The following is a 20533-nucleotide window of genomic DNA, read 5'->3' as shown; positions in this document are numbered from 1 at the left end:
GAATCAGAATCCTGAGATCTGGGTTCCCAGGTGACTTAGAGGATCACCTAGGTGTAGGAAGCCTGTTCTACAGGAAAATTTAAGGGCAACATTAAATTAAACCCAATTAATTGCTCACTTGATATGTACCTGTGCTATGCACTGGTGGGAGAAATCCTAAGATAAATATAAGATAGTCTCTTTTGGAGGATCCATAGCCTAGGGAGTGGAAGAGAAACAAACATTCATAAACAAATCACTGTAAAATCATGTGATTGCTTGTATAATAAAAATGTATACATGGTGCTAAGGGAACACAAAAGATGAATAAGTGTATCTATGCAAATTGTACCTAAGATAGATTGTTACAGACTGTTCCAAATAAAAGCATAATTATGCACTTAACAAACTTCTTTCAAAACTCATTTGGTAAAGTCTCCTTTCTTGAGAAGAAATAAATCAATCATGAGTCTAATTCTAAATGTATTCCATTTGTTAATTCTTCTTTGGTTTATTCTTTGATGTGGCTTCCACTTTTTGAATTGGAACTACCATGGACATCTATGGAGATTTTTGAACCTAAAATTGTAACATAAAGTACTAAGAAAGTACTAACATTGTGATATTTTCAGCATAAAAACACTACCATAATCATGATCATAGTGTGGTGTGAATGAAATAAATAATGCCATTCATGTATCTCACAGGAGAGAAGATAAAAGTCAATAAAAAGAGAATTATTTATTAAAAAGATCTAGTGTTACAAGAACAGTACACAGAACTATTATCTGACTGTGCCTTCCACATGATATATACCATTATATATAGTATATATACAGATTGTATACAATATATTTAACGGTTTGACATGGAGTCCACAGTACCTTATTTTGGGTATGCAAAACATTTACTTTCATGAAATTTTTATTTATGAAGTGTTTTTTCCTTCATAGTTCAACTGTCATTATACAAAAATACAGTCTCTTTAGTGACTTAAGACTGTGCGGTTATTATCCCATCCAAGAAAAAGCTCACTCAGTACTGCAGCTGAAAAATAATGTACCTTGATAAGGAATGCTGTTCTGTTTTCTACAAAGTAACAAGTATGTAATACAGAAAAACATAACATAAACATTTAAAACTTGTGTTTTTTATAGTTTATGATGCAAAATACATATTCTTTGCAGGTTGAGTAAAAACATCCCTTATCTCCAATTCCTGTAAGAATACATCAGACATTCTACTTGTAAATATTCTATCAGATGTGTACCATCCATCAGCTAGTTGAAAACATTGGTTAATTTTAATTTGCCACAAACTGACATATTTTACTGGACTTCATTTTATAAGAGTTTCAGTAATAACTTAATTCTTAAAGTCCTTCACTAAATCTAGTATAAAACATCACAGAAAATAAAGAAAATTATTTGATTAATCAATATGGAATAGAAATTATTGCCCATTCTCTTATATTCTTGCTGCATCTTTTTTTTCAGATGCAAAATTTGTTCCTGCAAGCTACACTATATTCATGAGAGTTATATATTTATATTTTTACTTGCTAAACAGTTTGCATTCCTCTATTTGCAAAGTCCAGCCTGTCCCACTCCAAAGAGGTACTGAAAGAAGGCCACTTGGTTGTTATAATTCACAGGCTTTAATATTCACCATCTGTAGTCATTTACTGTAGTAATCAGTTAACTAAAATAGTCTTGTAAATCACTTCTTGTTTGTTTAGGGGTGTCTTGGATATAATTCCCCCCCCGAAGAGAATGAGTAAGCAACTTAAATAGTTGTGCTATGGCTCTGAACCCAATCTTTTAGGATGTTCAAAACAACAATTCCAATATATCCTGATTCTGTAAAGATTAACCTCTAGAGCCAGCAGTGTGAATTTATTAATGCTTCATTTTGCTTGCTGTTATGGATGGTACAAACAGAATTAACAGGCTTAGATTTTATAAAATAAAAGAAACTACTTTTCTTTTATATTAACATCATCTGCAAAACTAGTTTCTTCAAGCTCTTTTTTTGGCATTTGACTTTGCAATAACTATCCCTTCAGGCATCTTCTTGGGTATTAGGTGAACTGTGGTATATTCTTATATCAGTTGGAACTTCTATATGATTATCATCAAGTAGAAAACTTTCACTACAATTTCAAACTCTCTAGGGTCACTTCCATTCAAGGTAACTCCCCAAAATTGCAAATGGGGATGATTTCCCAAGCAGTGTATGGCTAGTTAGACTAGCTGAGCCCTTATACTGAGGCCGTATTTCCACAGCTTAATTCAAAGATCAATTTATTCAAGATGTTCTTTTTATTTTAGTAGTTGCTAATATTTTATAAGTGGTATGTGATGCATGGAAGTATATTAAAAATAAAAAATTTATTTGTTACGCTTGAACCATTTTAATCCACAGACTAACTGTATGCATAATTATTTGCACAACAAATTTTGATTGTCCTTAAAATTGGTGACAATTAGAAGAAAGCCCTGGACCTAATTCAACATCTGTTTTGGCAATAGGTAGGGAAATGGGAAAGCTGTGTCCTGTATTCATTTTTTTTCAAGTTAGCACCTTTGGCAGCATATTAGTGTCTGCCGTTTTTAGTGGCCATATTTGTGCATGTGACTTTAATCTTTTTTGTAACTAAAATAAACACTATATTTGCAGCTGGATAACATAGTAATTAATGAAAAACAATAGCACTTAAATTCATTTGGAATCACTTTCTATTTACCTTGCGCTAATGTAAATGGCTTATTCCCTACCCTAATAATTTGCCCTAGGGATGCATATAGAATAGCATATTGACAAATTTTGCTATTTTTCTATGCAGTAACTAATAATTTTTTGAGAAAATTTTTGTGTACTTATCCTATAATGGATCACACAACTGAGTTATTTTTTTCATATCTTCTACCAGTTTGTCAATTGGGGTAGTTAGCCAAAGGAAAAATGATAGTTGCAGAGTCTTCAGCAAACTTTTCATTCTCAGTTTTTTTTTTTGTATTTGTGTTTGAAACAGATCTGCTAGAGACCACTTAATTAACAAATGGATGGCACACATTCAGGATCATCAGATATAAAATCAAATTCCAACATATTAAAAAAGTAAAGAATACATTTGACAGAAATTACTTTTACTTACAAAAAAAATTCATTACATACAATCTGCATATTTTTATTGGACCAAGAACTGTCCTCTCCATTTACAAAATCAAAGAGAAACCTGATGGATAAGTCATATTCCCCCCCCAACCTCTTGTAAGTGCACCATGTGCAGTCCCAAAATTTTAAAGCTCATCTCAGGGTCCTGGGTCTCCACTTACACTATACTCTATTCACCGCTATTTTCACGCTAAAGCAAAGCAAAGCAAATTAAGCTGCAGTTTTCACCAAGAGGTTGAGGGAATCATCAATGCCAAGAGTATTGTTACCGATGATGAAGATGGAGAGAGTGTGTGGAGGGTCGATTGAGCACTAGTGATTTTCCCACCTGTGAAAATAGAAAAGCATTAAATGGAGCAAATTATTTTGGTTTTGCTTGAGCTAGGAAAGAATTGTTTTTAGGTATGTAATACTAATGAGTGCAACATGGGTTTGTTTCTAATGAGGGTGTGCTTATAAAATAAAGGTTTCCCAAAAATTACATGGAAGGTAGAATTATATATGGAATACTGTGATAAAAGGCTATGTCAAATAAAAAAAATCTAATCAGGAAATTTAGTGTAATTTTCACCAATGATGTAAATTTCACTGATGGGAAACATCCCAAATTCCAGGTATGAATTATAAAACAATTTCTACAGTACATTGTTCAGAAAAAGGAACAAGAATAATTAGCAAAAGTTTGTGGCAAAAAGAATTCCTAATTCAATTACTTCAGTCAATTTTTGAATTTAGTAATAAAGTTATTTAATTTATTATACTCATAGCTTATTCATTTATTTAACTGTTTAAGTTGACCAGGCTTAAATTTTAGATTTTCATACCTAACTTGGCAAAGGAGAGCCATCTTTCGTCACTCTTCCCTACATCCAGTAGAAATTCTTCCATCTTGAGACCAAATTATTGTATGCAGTTAATGAATTAGGGGGGTTGGCTGTTAGATTAAACTTACTGATTTGAATTGATTAGTTTGAAGTAGTTTAGGTAATGCCACATAACTAAGCTCCACATAAACTAAATGTTATCCTTAGATTTAACTTTACTAATGGTTCCTCAAGCCAGAAGTCTGAAGTATCATCATCATGATTGATATTTAATGAATGCTTGCTATATGCAATGTGCTGTACTGAACTCTTTACACATATTATCTTGTTCGATCCTCATGACGTACCTATGCAGTAAGTATTGTTTTTATCCCCCTGTTGCAGTTGAGGGAACTAGAGCTTAGATAATAGAACTTGCTTGAAGTCACTGAGCTGGGATTAGTGGAAACAGATGCTCTTATGTATTGTCTCTCTTAAAATAATGACTGGCCTTGACCTTGATTGAGACCTTAATGATAGATTAATAATAAAATAAATGTATCATTCAATTTTTGGAATCATCCTTCTGTCAAGTTATCTTCTCTGGCCAGAGTTGAGTGTTAATGGGATCTGGTTATAATTTTTGTTATGGAAATAGTATCTAATTTTCCCCAGATGTTTACTGAAGAGCTGAAGAATCATTTGTTTGGTAACACACACACACACACACACACACACACAGCAGCAGCAGCAAATCTTTACTTTGAAAATTTTTACAGCTAAGGTGCTAATGAAACTATTAATCAACATATTAGAGAATGTTACATGTAATTCAACTTGTACAAAAGAGGAAGTGCATGGCTACATGTGAGCTATAAGAAAAGCATAAGGAGAAAGCTTCACTGGAGTGATATGCATGCTTAATAATAAAAGCTGTGAAAATAGTTTTTTCTATTTTTTTTTTTTGACAGTGACTGAGTCCTTGTCAAATCCACTAACATGATACTTTTATAAAAACATCTCACTTTCAGGATGCTAAGTGGGGACTATATCTCAAATTTCACATAGAATCCACAAAGAAAAAACATTATTTTAGTATAGCAAATCAAAACAAAATACAAACAACTACACTGAATTATGTCTTAGTCCCAACTGCAAAATCAATAGCTTTTTCACTTGAGCAAGTCCTTGAACTTCTTGGAGCTTTTGGTTTTTGGAAAATGATAAGAAAGAAACCAATTGTTGCTTATGGGTCTGTGATAGACAATATTATGTTTTCACTTCATTAAAACTCAGAAACGTTGCACTAGCCATATCATTTTAACTAAAACATAAAAGTTGACAATTTGTTTTTCATGGAATAGAAGTTACAGTACAATGGGAGAATCAAGGTCTTTAATAAGTACTCTCAAACTTGGGGCTGATATTGTCCAGATGACACTTTACACTCTGTCTTAGAGTTGAAAGGAATCTTGGGGATTTGGAGAATAATAAAATACTTAGAAGTTTGTTAAAAGGATAAGATAATATATAGAAAACACCTAGCATAATGCCAAGAATATGATCAAGGGTCAGTAAATGCTCATTGTATTGTTGTTTTTAGAAATTTGAGACTTATGAAGCAAATAAAGAAGAGAGTTGTCATCTTTTTCATTTTGTGGAAATAATCTGTCAAGGTGCTCTTGAAAATTTATACTCACATATGAACAGTTCAATTGTGAACTAATCAGTGTGGAGACATTATTACCTTTCTTGCTCTTGAAATTATACTTTTATAAATGAATCATAAAGTGTATTAAGTTTTTGTGGGGCCACAATATATTTAAATTCTTAGGCCTTTTCACCTGAATTTCTGAAAAGTGTCAGATTTCCTATATCTTGTGTTTTTTATTTTTAACATTTAATTTTGAAACAATTTTAGATGTGTCAAAAAGCTATAAAAATAGAACAAAGAATTCATCCAGATTCCTTAAATGTTTGTTTCATCATTGTTGCTTTATTATTTTCTCTATAAATATATACAATTTCCTGAGCCATTTGAAAGTAAGTTGCAGACATGATGTACCTTTCACCCTAAATACTTTAATGCATAGTTCCTAAAAATAAGACATTTTCTTATATAGCCACAGAATTTTTTAAAAGAGGAAATTAATTTATATATATATATATATATATATATAATGTAATCTATAGACATTATTCAAATTTTATCAATTGTCCCAATAATATCCTTTATCTCATCTTGTATTTTTTAAATGTTTATTTATTTATTTTGAGAGAGAGAGAGAAAGAGCGAGAAAGGGAGAAAGAGAGAAAGAGCTGGGGAGGGACAGGGGAAGAGAGAGGGAGAGAGAGAATCCCAGGCAGGCTGCACAATCAGCACGAGGCCCAACACAGGGCTGGATCTCACAATGTGTGAGATCATAATCTGAGCCGAAATCAAGAGTTGGACATTAAACCAACTGAGGCACCCAGGTGCCCCTCATCTTGTATTTTTATGTAAGAGTTTACTTATCAAATATTATGTCAATGTTTTTTTTTTCCTCAAAGTTTCATTCTAATTATTTTCTTCCCTATATTTGCCTTCTACCTCATTTATTTTTATTTTTTTTCTACCTCATTTTTTGGCATCAAAAAAATTCATATATAATGCCTTTGTCTTAATCCAAATTGATAATAAATATGTTGAATACAATGAAGCCACATACAGAGTCCTATAGGATATCACTGGATACCTCCCTTTGGGCTTACAATCTGCTTGAGAATGATAATAAATAATGTTCATAATTTCCCATTAATTAAATGCACATTAAATATTTTTATTCGGACTTAATGAAAATTGTCTAATATTTTCTTAATGAGAGATTTGCATACTTTATTAAATCTTTTGTTTCCTTTTTTGACTACATCAATGAAATGGTTATTCATTACCAAATTTGGAAAGTTTTTGTCCTATAATTCCTTTGCTGATGTAATAATGATGGTAGTGGTAAAGAGGTAAAGATATGTGGCCTTGGAGACAACCATACCTGGGTCCAAATCCTGGTTCTTCCACTTAGATCTTAGGCAAGTTACTTAAAATTTCTCTGTAAAATATGAATAATGCCATCTACTTCATATAATTGTTACTAAGACTGAATAAGATGATGTATTTAAAGGACTTATGATCGTGCCTAACACATAATAAAGGCTCAGTAAAAGCTGGAAATTATTAATATTGTTAATAATAACAATGAGTCACAAATAAATTCTGGAAATCTAATGTACAGTTAATAATACTGTAGTACATACTTGAAAGTTGCTAAGGGAGTAAAGTTTAAATGTTCTCACTACAAAAAGAAATGGCAGTTATATGAGGTGATGAAGGTGTTAGTTAGATAATGCTATGGTGGTAATAAATTTGCAATGTATAAGTGTATCAAATCAACAAGTTGTATACCTTAAACCTACAAAATTTTATGTATGAATTATATCTCAGTAAAGCTGACAAAGCAATACAAAAATAATACACAATAGAATTTACAATTTATTTTGAAATCAATAAACATGATCAAAGTTTAATTTTAAGAAGAATTTCCTTTAAACTTTCCTGTACCTCATTCTCCATTATCTAATGATAAAGGTGACCAAGATAATAGAAAAATGAGTATGTTAAAATAGTGCAATGGCAGTTTAAAAGCAATATTGCAGGGGCACCTAGGTGTCTCAGTCAGTTAAGTCCCAGGTCATGATCTCACGGTTCATGAGTTAAAGCCCTGTGTTGTGCTCTGTGCTGATCTGTGCTGACAGCTCGGAGCCTGGACCCTGCTTTAGATTCTGTCTCTCCCCTCTCTCTGCCCCTCCTCTGCTCATGCTCATGCTTATACTCTGTCTTTGTCTCTGTCTCTCTCTCAAAAATAAATAAACATTTAAAAAAATATTGCAAAGTTGAAATAGCCAGTAAGGTGCTGCTTGAGACCATGATAGGCAAGGAATTTCACAAATAAGCACACTCTAATGTAAAGATCGACCTCTTTCTAGATTCGTAGAAATTCTGCACTTATGGACATGCTACCATGGTTTGTATTAATTGGAGGATGGTATGGAAATCAGAGTGAGAAATGAGACCCTTCATGTGAACCATGCAATTCATCATATTAATTTTGGTGAGGCTTACACTATTTGTTGGTAGTCATCAAATTAAGCCTATTATGTCAATCAAAACATACCTGAATAGGATGGCACCCTGATTTGGGAACTAGCCGTTCCATCCCCTCCTTCACTGTATGCTCGAACTTCAATAATATAGACTCCAGCATCAGGGAGAGGTACTACTGCTTGAGGTTTCTGTGTTTCAATAACTTGACTGTTGCTGTGCCCCTCTTGCCTGTAAAAAACCTGGAAATAATATCAGAGGTTTAAACATTTGCTATTCAGTTGAGGATTCCAAATGTTTATTGACTGACTACTGTATGTCACATTTTGAGCAGAGGGAGCTTACATCTTTGACAGATATGTAAGCAAATATAATGCATGTGCTATGTGCAGCATTGGAAGTGTAAAAAGATGCTATGAAAATATAGAAGAGAGAATTTAATTCTGTCTGGGTTAGGAAACACGTTTTAGAGGAGGAGATGCCTGAACTAAGTATGTGAAGATAAATAGAGTTCACCAGTTGGAGAAAAGGATGAGAATTCTAGGAAAAGATAAGAGAAGATTAAAAAATACACCCAAGCAGTACAAAACCATAGCATTAGGTATGGAATAAACAGAAGATATATGGAGATGGTGATATTGAGACTAGGGCAGTAGGTAGTGAGGGAGCATATCACTAAAAGTCTTTTACTCTTGGTTATTGAAATGGATAGTATCCCGAGTGAGTACTCACAGCTGTCCTCTTCAATTGAAAGGACTAAAGTGATAATTTCTTAAACGCATCAAAAATAAATCCTTAACAATGTAAGAAATGGCTGGAAGTTAACATTTTAGTGTTTTTACTTTTACTTTTGTTGTTTGCTTTTCTGTGAACTGGCATTTGGATACTTTGGCCGGTAGAGGGAAGGCTTTTTCAACACCTGTCCGTGGTGCTAGAATAGAACATGTATTCATGGAAGTTTCAGAATTACAAATTAGGACATAGAATTATCCCATGTTTACATTTTAGGAAGCAAAGAACACAGGAGTTATGCAATTTATACAAGATCAGGTGGCTAGTTAGGGAAAATATTGCATTGGAAGGTTAGTGTTCTGATGATCAGTTAAGAGCTGTTTCAGAGCTATATTATATTGTATGTACTTACAGATCCCAATTCAAAACAATCTCCTACAAACAAAACAAAGCAAAACAAAACAAAACAAAACAAAACAAAACACAATCTCCATATTCCTGTCTGGGCAAATTTGGGCAAGTTACTAATCTTTCTAAACCTCGAGTGCCTCTAGTATATAATAAAGATAATAATTTTTCTTTCATGGCTTTGTTAGGAGAATGAAATGGGAGAATTCATATAAAATGCCCATCATAGGACCTGGTGCATGGTAAGCTTAATAAGAGAAAGCTACTTCTGTTGCCATTATTGTTCTTTGTCGGTGGTCAGTATTTCAATTGCATCATAAAAGATGGACTGTCTTAGGAAGTTAGACAAAAAATTTGTACTTTTTTTCCTTTTAAAAATATGTTTTGCACTTGAACCAATGTACATAGAGGGGAATAAACTTTAGCAGAACAATATTGATATATATTGAAGTCTGCCTGCATCTGATTCTCCCCTTTGCATTCTGGTAATATATGGCCCCTCAATTTCATTTCCTTTATCTTTCACAGATTTAAGTTTACTTCAGGGTTTCAGGAGAGAAGTAACTTCTCTTGAAAAGTATATAACCTGTGCAATAATTGTATGTACTGAAATACTTATAGGGAAGGAAGTCATAGCCTCAGCTTAGCTTCAGAATGATAGGAGTATCATCAAATATTTATTGGGCATATCATGTGGGCCAGGAACAGTGCTATGTATCGGAGATTCATAAGAGAACAAGACCACATCGTTCCTGCTCTCATGGCACTTACAGTATAACAGTAGAGACAGATATCAATGCAATGAAGTGTGATATATACTGCAATAGGAACTGTGTTTAGTGAGATAGCAATGCACAGCATGGGTACTTGGTCAAGACTTGAGGAATCAGAAACATTTCTCAGAGCATGCCCATAGCAGGTTCTTTCGGCTTAAAAAATTATAATTGTGTCAGAATTTAGGTTTCTCATTTTGACTGTAGCAGTGTAATGAATTAGAATTCTAATCATCCACATGAGGTAATTAGAAAGCAAATTTATGGCAATGGGAAAGTATGTAAATTGGTGGGGATTGGCAGGGGAGTGACTGTTTTAGAGGACATTCTTGTTATGGTTCAATAAATTACAATTCTTATGACAAAGAAAAATGCAGCTAGTAATGCATATCTAATGCTTCTGTAAAATCCAGAGTTGAAAAAAAATTTGTGGATCAGTTGAGATTTAGAGACAAAAGGTAAACGCAGGAAAAATGCCAGTTAATGGTAGCAAAAGGAGTTTGAAATTAAATGTGGCTTTTACCAATACATCCAGGGAGATGTGATGCTATGAGACAGTAAGTGGGTATACTAAGTGAAAAGATACATTAAATTAATGGTTAGTCTTAGATACTTTAGAGAATCTTGGCTTATTTTAAAATCCTGATTTAGAAAAGATGAATTAGAATGAGGAATGTGTGAGTTAGCTAAGGAGTTAAGTCAAGGCTAAGTCAAGACATGTCAGAAATAGTTATTGACAATAAGGAGACCAGAGAATACTTTGCGAATCTGGACATTTACAGAATGGCAGTTACCATGGCAGCTATCTTTAGGCATAAAGGAAAGTGTATTTTCAAGACTATTCTCAAATTCTCCTTAACAGCTGGGAGGAGTGAGTTATTCAAAGAAGTAATTCTAAACAAAAAAATTAAAGCTGTACTGCTATTTTGAAAGGCATGGTCTGGAAATGGCTAGTCCATATGTCTGATGCTAACAGAATAATGGCATGAGTATGCTTAAAGATATAACAATAAATTTTGCTGGTTTTACTATAAGTGCCCCCTGAGAAGGATGGATCCAATTAAAAGGAGGGCCTAATCAGCAGCTGAGCATCTTGGGAGTAGTCAATGGGGACAGCTGCTCTTCATAATAGAGGGCAAGGAATCTGAAGCTCTAGTAGAAAGAGGAGGGTGGGGACAAGTCAGCAAAATGGTAGAAGCAAGATGAAAAAAGTTGGGAAGCACAAGTCCCAGTAAGAAGCCACTGACTGGAGTATAGCCAGATGCACTTTTAAGAACAGGACTTCCTATGGACAATTTTCAGATCCTTGCATCTAAGGTGTGCTTTTCACTCTGCCTGCTCCCGCCAACATTTCTATCAAGTCTGCTTTGTACATGCATATATTTAATAATATATGTCATTTCTGTTTTCATTTTAAAAATATTTTATAATGAAAAATTTCAAGCATAATTACATGTAAGAGAATTATATATGAGTCTTTTTAAATTTTGGGGTATCACAAGAAAGAGGCTGTGTCCATACATAGGGTGAATATAACATGAAGGAACAACTGCAAGATACCGGAAATCAGTGAGACCAGAATGATCATAGACATTAAGGCCCCTGAGAAGCTGGATAAATATAGAGGTTGGCTTCCTGGATAAATATAGAGGTGGGCTTCAGAATTCTGTAGGGTGTGGAATAAAATATCAATCCAAGTGTACATATATCTCAGGAGTCTGGAAGGCCCTGCTATCTAAGTTAGATAAATAAATATAAACTTCTGTTTATATTGATGGATCACATAATAACATGTAAACTTTGAGCCTGATTTTCCCTTACTCTCTTTGGCTCTGTAAATAGGCAGAAAGTAGAGGTGATGGGGGGAGATGTACGGAAAAGTAGTTGTATATCTAGGAAATGATATTTTGTAGTTGTAGACTAGAAAAATAAGACCTTATTTTTTTTGGTATGTAGCCTGAGGTCCTTGTCCTGAATTCCTTCTGAACTGCTTGCATTATTTTCTGAGTATATAAAAGTTTCTTTGCTGGGGAAGGTAATATTTGCACAAATGAAAGTATAGCTCCTCGGGATTTGATAATTATTTTCCCTTTCACTTGAACTTAAATCTATGTGAGAAGAATAAAGTGGAGATAAGATGGTTGTTTTACTTTATAATCTTGCTAAGCTTCTTTCAGAATATAAAGAAAAAGTTCCTCCATGCTCAAGATTATTAAGGAGAATTATGGCTGAATATGCTTTACACCACAGCTTTGTTATTGGTATTGGTATTTCTTTAGGAATGCCAGTAACAGATATGCCCAAATTAGTAAGGACTCTACATATAGACCTCACACTAGAGGAATTACAAAAATGAAATTTTCTTCTTTGAAAAGAATTTATTTGGGAAAAATACATTAAATTAGAAAAAATTATTTGAAATTTTTGCTCCATTTTCCTGATCACTTATAAATAATATATTAATAATATAGGTTACTATTTCTGAATTTGAAAATGTAAAGACAAGAAAATAAAATAATAATAATTGACCTGAAGAAGTCCTAAATACACAAATAAATGCCCAAATTTGATTCAACTTTTCAAATGGAGATTTATTTTATATGAATGACATTATTTTGTAGCCATATCTGGAATTCCCCAATTTTCTTCTGGTTCTTCAAGCTTGCATTTCTCTTAGTTTTAAATGAAAAACTGTGATGTCTTGAAACTATTACTGTCAAATCTGGGCTTGTTAAACAAAATCTCAGGAAGTTCAGGATATCTTGGATGACCTCAAAAATGCAGTAAGAAATTTCACAGCTAGGTAATACTTCATATTTATCTGAATGGATTTAATTCTAATGTGTCACCTCTGACACAATCATATGGGTTGATTCTATCCTTCTTCCACTACATTCTTGGTCAAGTTTCCAATAAGATTTATGATAAGGAGACCTCCTTTTTCTTGTTAACACCTTGCACAAAATGTCTCATATAGTTCTCTGTTAATGTATTAGCCTTATATATATATTCACACTTCAATTCTGAAGTTAACAAGCCAGATACATGCTTCTTAGAAAATGGATTAGTCAAATTCCACTATTTTAACTTATTATTATTTTATTATGCTATCTTTGTGGTTTGTTTTCAAAGAATGAGTTAAATCTCGTATATAGTATCCTAACTATAAGTAAAAAAAAATTGAGTGTATTATTATGGGTCAAGTCTGGAGAACAAATCTATTTTTCTCCATTTTTATCATCTTTCAATAATTTTCAAAATCCGGAAAACTTTGAGCTAAAGACCTTTATGAATTCATCTACTTTACACTGGACTTAATACAAAAGGTGGAATATGTAATCTTTGCATTTTAAATTTAAGCATTGACTCCAAGTTGTCACAGGCTGAAACTTACGTATGTAGATACGATGTACATTTCTAGTGATGTCTTTTGCTTATAAAAGTAAAGTAACTTAGCAAAGATAAGGAGCAAAAATAAATTTACTTCTCTTTTTGATATTGGAATTTATGGTGGAAGCTTTCTCTTACCCTGTTTAGCAGGAAGTCCTCTACCTCAAATTACCTTGTGGATAGGGAAGTAGTGTGCTGACTTGTCCCTACTTTAGTTAGTCTTTGTGACTGCCATACACTAATTAGGTGGCCCACTATTGTACTGGCATTCTTGGTCCAGAGGTTAGGTCATTCTTGGTTTGGCAGTAATTTGTGGGGATGTAGTAGGAATCAAAGAGATCATTTTCCTCTGAGTTTCATCCTCAACCTTGGCCATTCCACACTTGTGTGAACCTCCCTGCAGGGGCACAGCTCTTTAGCTGCAGTGCAGATCCTTGTCTGGGCTAGAGGAGTTTTCCTCAGAGTCATACTCAGAAAAGGGGGCTACAAGCTTGTGTTCTCTGGGTTACATCGTTTAGTTTAAATTTGCAGCTATTCTTTTTTGTTAATGTTTTATTTATTTATTTATTTATTTATTTATTTATTTATTTATAAAGAGAGTGCAAGCAGGAGAGGAGCAGAGAGAGAGAGGGAGACACAGACTCTGAAGCAGGCCCCAGGATCTGAGGTGTCAGCACAGAGCCCTATGCGGGCTCGAACCCAGAAACTGTGAGATCACCACCTGAGCTGAAGTCCTATGCTTACAGACTAAGCCACCCAGGTGTGCCTACTGTTTCTATTTTTTTAATGTTTATTTATTTTTAAGAGGTGGAGAGAGAGAGAGAGAGAGAGAGAGAGAGAGAGAGAGAGAGAGAAAGGCAGAGAGAGGGAGACAGAGGATCTGAAGAGCATCTATGCTGAAGTAGAGATCCTGATGCAGGCCTTGAACTCATGAACCATGAGATCATGACCTGAGCCGAAGTCAGACCCTAAACTGAGCCACCCAGGAGTCCCTGTGCCTGCATCAGGAGGAGATTTCAGCCAGAGCTACCTGCTCTGTGAAAACTGGACTTTCCCAGGAGAATCCAGGCTCTGCATTAAGCTGCAGTCATCAGCCTAAATTCTTCTTTCCCTCATGGGGCCCTTAGTGACATTTCTGCCAATAAATCTCTCATTGGGGATTATCCTGTCGGTCAGAAATTCTAAAAATATTTAGTTGCAAAAGAACAGGCTTTGAGGTTTCACTCCATTTGTTATCAACAGACTCCTCTCTTAGGGAGCAGCTGTTTCTCCTCAAGGACATAAGAAAGTATAACTATTTCAAGGAAATAAAAGAAAGAAAAATCCTCTGTCAATGTGTACCTACTTGTCATTAACTTACACACCTAAGATGGAACAAGCTAGTGATTCTTCCCCCAACAAGAAGGTATTCTAGGGTGACTTGTACTGTCTTCCTGTAGACAGAACTGGCAAGCATTTTTCAAAGATCAGTTCCTTTTGTTAAAATTTCACCTAACCAGATATTTTCCTCCAAAAATTAGAATAAATAGTAGCTATTTTTAAGTAAGCACATTCTATATGCTAACAGCTATGTACTATTTTACATAAGTTATCTTATTTAACCCTTAAAACAATCCTGTGTGATATATATTATTTTATTTTTATTTTGCCATTTTGAAGTTAAGAAAATGAGACCCAGAGAGATCAAGCAACTTGCTCAGAGTAACACAAAAGTAACAAAAGTCTGTCTGACTCAGAAGCTAGTGTTATTTTCCCACTATACCTAACAAATGCAAGTCCATGCTGGAAAAACACGCATCTGATATACACTCATAAGTAATTGCATACTATACTTCTAGCTGGATTAAAAAAATAGCTCACCTGCCCTCCCCCAAAAGATCAAATTCAATATCTCTGAGAATGAGAACAGATTTCAGTGTGTGTGGTTGAGTAATGAAAGTGTCTGCAATCCACATTAATTACAGTCTGTAAGAAATAATATAATGTGTATCTTAAAATATGCTTAATGGGAATTACCTACCTTAAAATATATTCCATTTATAACTTCTTCAGTTGTTAGTTTCAGAGTTTTAGCACTTTATATATAAAATACTGTGTTACCCTTTCTGATGATTGAAAAGTCACATTAATAATGATTTTCAGTCTAAATATTATCATTAAAATGCTTAAAGTTTATTATATAAATAATAATCAACTAATGATTCTATATAGAGTTTAAGACAATCATCGAATCTGATGAAAAAAGAATTTTAAATTCAGCCAATTCAATACATAGACCACATATATATTTTAAAATTAGAGAAAAAGTTGTTTTTCTTTTTTTTTTCCAAAGTTGTTTTTCAAAAACAAACTAAATGTTTTTATATTCCCAGCCCTCTTGCTGGTACATTGCAGGATGACTGTATGTGAAATGTTGTGTCTATTTTGGAGCTTGCTGCCTCTCCATGGACTCTTTCTTAACCCAGAGTGCTGGCCTTAGCATTTCTTCTTTTTTCTGCTAATAGAGTCTTTCCACTCAAATTAAGTCATCCAGTCTTTGTTATCTGCCAGAAAAGTTTGTCTACTGGGAAAGAATTCCAGGACTCCGCCCAAGTTTTGCTGGCCCTCACATGTGCTTCACGGAGCCATCTTCATCCTGTGTTCAAATTGTTGCTGCTTTTCCTACTTCTTCCCTTCCTATATCTTTTGCAGTTGAAACTGATTTTTACTGCCTTGGCTTTCCCATTGGAGGGAGACTTTTTCCTACGTTATAGGTAAAAAATTATTGGGAAAAAGCAGGTATGCTAATGGGTCTTTTTATGCCTTATTAACTGTACATCCTCATAATAACAGTTTTTGAGCTGAATATCTATACCAGAGAGTGAAGAAGCACACTGACCTTGTAGCCCATGACTTCAGATTCGTTGGCTAATGGTCTGACAGGTTCCCAGCCAAGAGAAAGTTGAGAACCTTGCTGTTCCCACCTGAGATTGCTAGGTGCTTGACTAGGGGCTGCAAAATAAAAAGTGTAAGTGAACTGATAAGGAGTCTTAACTACATTTCTTCACTTAAATCTTTGTATTTCAGTCTTTTCTTGTGTTTAGTAGTTGGCTGACACCATAGGCTTCTTTCCAGCTGGAGTCAGATAAGGAAGGTCTTTGCTCCAGGAGTGTCATTTTAATGGCTACTCTACTGAGCTTTTGAACCAGAATCCTTTTATCTTCTTTCTGTGTCAAAATTGCTTGGCCTTGTTTCACAGGAAGATAACCTTTATCTACTGTGAATACAAAATTTTTTGAGCTAGATTTGGAATTCAGATCTAAGCATTGAAGCAAGACTAAAAATCAAAACTCCCCTTTAGCTCTCCTTATTATGTATCTCACATGGCTTTCAGAAATGTTAACAGATATATCCCCTTTTGTCTGAAACAAACAAAAAGCCCAGGTCACTTACGGGATTTCTTGGTGGTTGCACTCACTTCACTGCTAGGTGGCCCATATCCAGCACCATTATAAGCCCTCACTCTGAAGTGATATAAAGTATTTCCTTCTAATCCTGTTAGAATGACAGATGACTCATTTCCTCTAGTTTTGACTGTTTCTGCTGCATCTTCTTGTTCCATGTCTTTCCAATAACCAACCTGTCAACAAATTATTACATGACAGATTAACTTTGAAGTTTCTCCTATGATTGTGATTGTTTGATTTTTTTCTTTTTTGATGTTTTCTTAAAACATTAACAGGTGTTACTAATGAGACAAAAATCAGTCAGTCATTGCCTGATCTGTGTCTGTGTGCATCTTAGCAGTACTCAACAGAGCCACAAAAGGTGCTATCTTCTAGCTTGGTAGCATGAATTGCTTGGAAAGAGTCAAAAACACATCCTGACATTAAGGAAAAATTATTCAAAGAAACTGAAGAAGTGCTTTTCTCTCATAAGTTATCAGAAACTTTACCTTTCAAAGCCATGGGGCTTTGAATGAATTATTTGAGAAATCGACATGAACAGTATTTCCTCCTGGGCCCCACATAAAGATGAGTCATACAAGCTGTATTTTTTTTTAACCTTTTATTTTATTTTTGAGACAGAGAGAGAGAGACAGAGCATGAATGGGGGAGGGTCAGAGAGAGGGAGAAACAGAATCTGAAACAGGCCCCGGGCTATGATCTGTCAGCGCAGAGCCCGACGCGGGGCTCGAACTCACAGACTGTGAGATCATGACCCGAGCTGAAGTCGGACGCTCAACCAACGGAGCCACCCAGGTGCCCCTAAGCTGTATGGGTTTAATAACACTCATGGTACTTGGGAGTGGTCTAAATGTAGAGAAGTCACATTGCTAGGATCTGGGAGGGAGGCAGAAATGACCTTTCCTGATTATAAGTTTGTGGTGGCTGCTTTTGTACCAAACTTAATTTCTTTGTGACTTTAATTGTCTTATCTTTATATACCTAAAGCTTAACTCTGTTTCAGACCTTAGAGCATAACCATGTAGAAGTAGATAAAAGGGTAGTTTTTATTTCTCTACTTACTTACTATGGTAAAAGTAATAGAACAGTAGTGCTTTTTTCCCCTATTCATTACTGTGGTGAAAGAAGTGGATCACTGCACCCATTTCATGCTTCTTGAAGTGCTTTGTCTACTGCAGAGGCTAGAAAGCCAAACACCATATTTTCCAGATGTTTTTTCAGCTAAGGGTGCTGCCATACATTGTGGGCAGCAAGGGGTTTGTTATTTGAAATATTCTGGAGCATGCCAAAGACTACCATTTCCATCTGTAGCCATAGGAAGTCATTATAGGCTCTCATCTCTGAGGAAAAAACATTTGAGTCACCATATCAAATTAAAAGGTCTTTACCAGCCTAGGTGCTGGCTGAAGGCAAAGGGAATAAGAAATGGGTAGAGGAAGAAGGAAGTTATAAATTGTAACTGCAATTTTATTAAATGAAGACTATAATAGCCATACTGTCTTCCATGTACTGTTTTGTATATACATATTAAATGACTTGGGCCTCTTATTTCTTGTGATATTTTATATAGTGTTGTGCATAGGTAACTTTCTAATATAGTTCATTAGAGGAAGAATAAACTTTCACCCTGACACGGACAGATTTGAATTTCTTGTTTGGGGAAAGGGTACATATATTTTCATTTGTAAAAGCTATATTTGTTGGGGCACCTGGGTGGCTCAGTCGGTTGTGTCTGACTTCAGCTCAAGTCATGATCTCACAGTTCGTGGGTTTGAACCACACATGGGCCACTGTGCTGACAGTACAGAGCCTGTATTGGAGTCTCTCTCTCCCTCTCTCTCTGCCCCTCCCCAGCTTGTACTCTCTCTCTAAAAAATAAATAAATAAACGTTTAAAATTTTTAAAAAGCTACATTTGTACCATATCAGTTTGGAATATGGTTGTTGCTTATTGTTACTTTTTAGGGTTGTTGAATGTGGAAAATGATGTGTATGTATGTTGAGTAACCAAAGGGATATGGTACATTAGTGTTCAACATCCATTTCCTCTCGTTCCAGTTGTCTTCCTGTACTGAAGAGGATGGAGAGCTAAAAATATTATTTTTAAGACTCCTTTGTAGTTAGGATTCAATGTGTTTTAACTTCAGCCAGTCAGATGAATATGCCTGGAATTTGAAAATAAAAGTGAGATGGAGATTGAACTTCTGCTTCTTCTTTTCTGCTGGTAAGCACATTAAGGGAGTCATTACTTATCCTCCACTCCCTGCCCCTCCAGGCAGCATTAATAAGTGATTCATTGTCTAACCATCAGCTTTGTTAGTCAAGAAGTAGGGCGCAGGATGTTTATTTCGTTGGTACAAATCATAGTTGGCATGGTGGGATTCTGGAACCGGCAACAGTAGCAGAGCTCTCCAGATCACAGCCGCTTCCTGAATGTGGCACCATCCTGATTATAGAGGCTTCCTTAACCATGGTAGTGGAGTGTGCTTCTGGGGCTGGTGGCTTAAAAGACATCTTCCTTTGTGTTGATTCTATAGTTTGACTTTAAGAGTCATTCTTGGTCTTTCAAGTCACCCTGGAGTCTATTAATTTAACTTGATAAGTTAGTAAAGCATTTAATAACTATAATAAAGTACCTCTTAGACTATTTAGAGTAGTTTAGTTCTTTGGGACTAAAACTGTCTGATACATCTACACAGATCTTGTATATCTATGTATATATCTATCTCTATTTTTTTTAAAGCCTAAAAAGATAATTGCATTCTTACTTCTCATACCTGTCTCTTCACAGATTTGAACTGACTGAACTTCAAATATCTGTTTGATTAAAGCTATTTGATTAAAGCTGGACTCCTCTAAAATCCTATCTTCTATATGATGATGGACTCATTATTCCCAATTCTGAGAACTAGCTTATCTTGCTTGGTGTTTGAGAATATTTTAACTGAATAAATCTAAGTTATTTTCAAACTGCAAAATTGGCTGAGATGTTGTTGGATGAGCAACAACATCTGATTGTTGCTCTTGCAACAATCTGATTCTTGCTTTTCTATTTTAATTTAATTGGTTAGATTATTTTAAATTGATTAAATATACGTACTTGAGGGAGATGAGTATGGTCAAATTTGACAAATTTTGATACAGATTTGATACAGATTTCAACTATAAATTTTGGACTTCTAAATATTGAATGTTTAATGTTCCGATTAATCACCCTAAAATAAAGCATCCTAAGTGACAGATAAAATGTTTCTTAAGTAACTGAATGTGAAAAAAACAGAAATTCTTCTTGCATCAGCTAAACTTAGAGTGTATTCTGAAGTATGCATCAAGTAAAACATGTTCTTGCTGAAAAAAAAATAACTTTAACTAAGGGTACTTGTTTAAAACAAAGAATATCAGAGGGGGGGTAGGTGAAATAAGTGAAGGGATTAAGAGTACACTTATTGTGATGAGCACTGAGTAATGATGTATGAAACTGTTGAATCACTATATTGTACACCTGAAACTAACATAACACTGTATGTTAACTATACTAGATTTAAAATAAAAAGCTTAATAAAAAAGCACCAAAAAAAAAATAAAACCTATAGAGAAACCTAAAAAAAAAGCATACATTCTCTTTCTATCATGTTTAAAAAACAGGAATAGGAGGAGTTGTTACTTTCACAGTGAAATGATAATTATTTTC

At 34.5% G+C, this 20533-nt stretch overlaps 1 protein-coding gene across 3 annotated transcripts in view; it reads right to left on the bottom strand.

The window, feature by feature from the left end:
* Positions 1-690: 690 nt before the first annotated feature.
* CNTN5 (contactin 5) overlaps positions 691-20533 on the bottom strand; it is a 1351205-nt gene continuing 1331362 nt past the window's right edge. For 2 of the 3 annotated variants that reach the window (XM_053203841.1, XM_053203840.1), the window contains exons 23-26: positions 16830-17016; positions 16276-16388; positions 8168-8336; positions 692-3484 (exon numbers count right to left, since the gene is read on the bottom strand). In XM_053203841.1, coding sequence (XP_053059816.1) covers positions 3381-3484; positions 8168-8336; positions 16276-16388; positions 16830-17016 — 573 coding nt within the window. In that variant the 3' untranslated portion in view covers positions 692-3380. Of the gene's footprint in view, positions 3485-8167; positions 8337-16275; positions 16389-16829; positions 17017-20533 lie in introns of all 3 variants that reach the window. The other variant, XM_053203839.1, reaches the window with a different exon arrangement.

Source organism: Acinonyx jubatus, chromosome D1 (genome assembly GCF_027475565.1).
Source record: "Acinonyx jubatus isolate Ajub_Pintada_27869175 chromosome D1, VMU_Ajub_asm_v1.0, whole genome shotgun sequence".
NCBI lineage: Eukaryota > Metazoa > Chordata > Mammalia > Carnivora > Felidae > Acinonyx > Acinonyx jubatus.
This window is presented reverse-complemented; position numbering and strand designations above follow the sequence as displayed.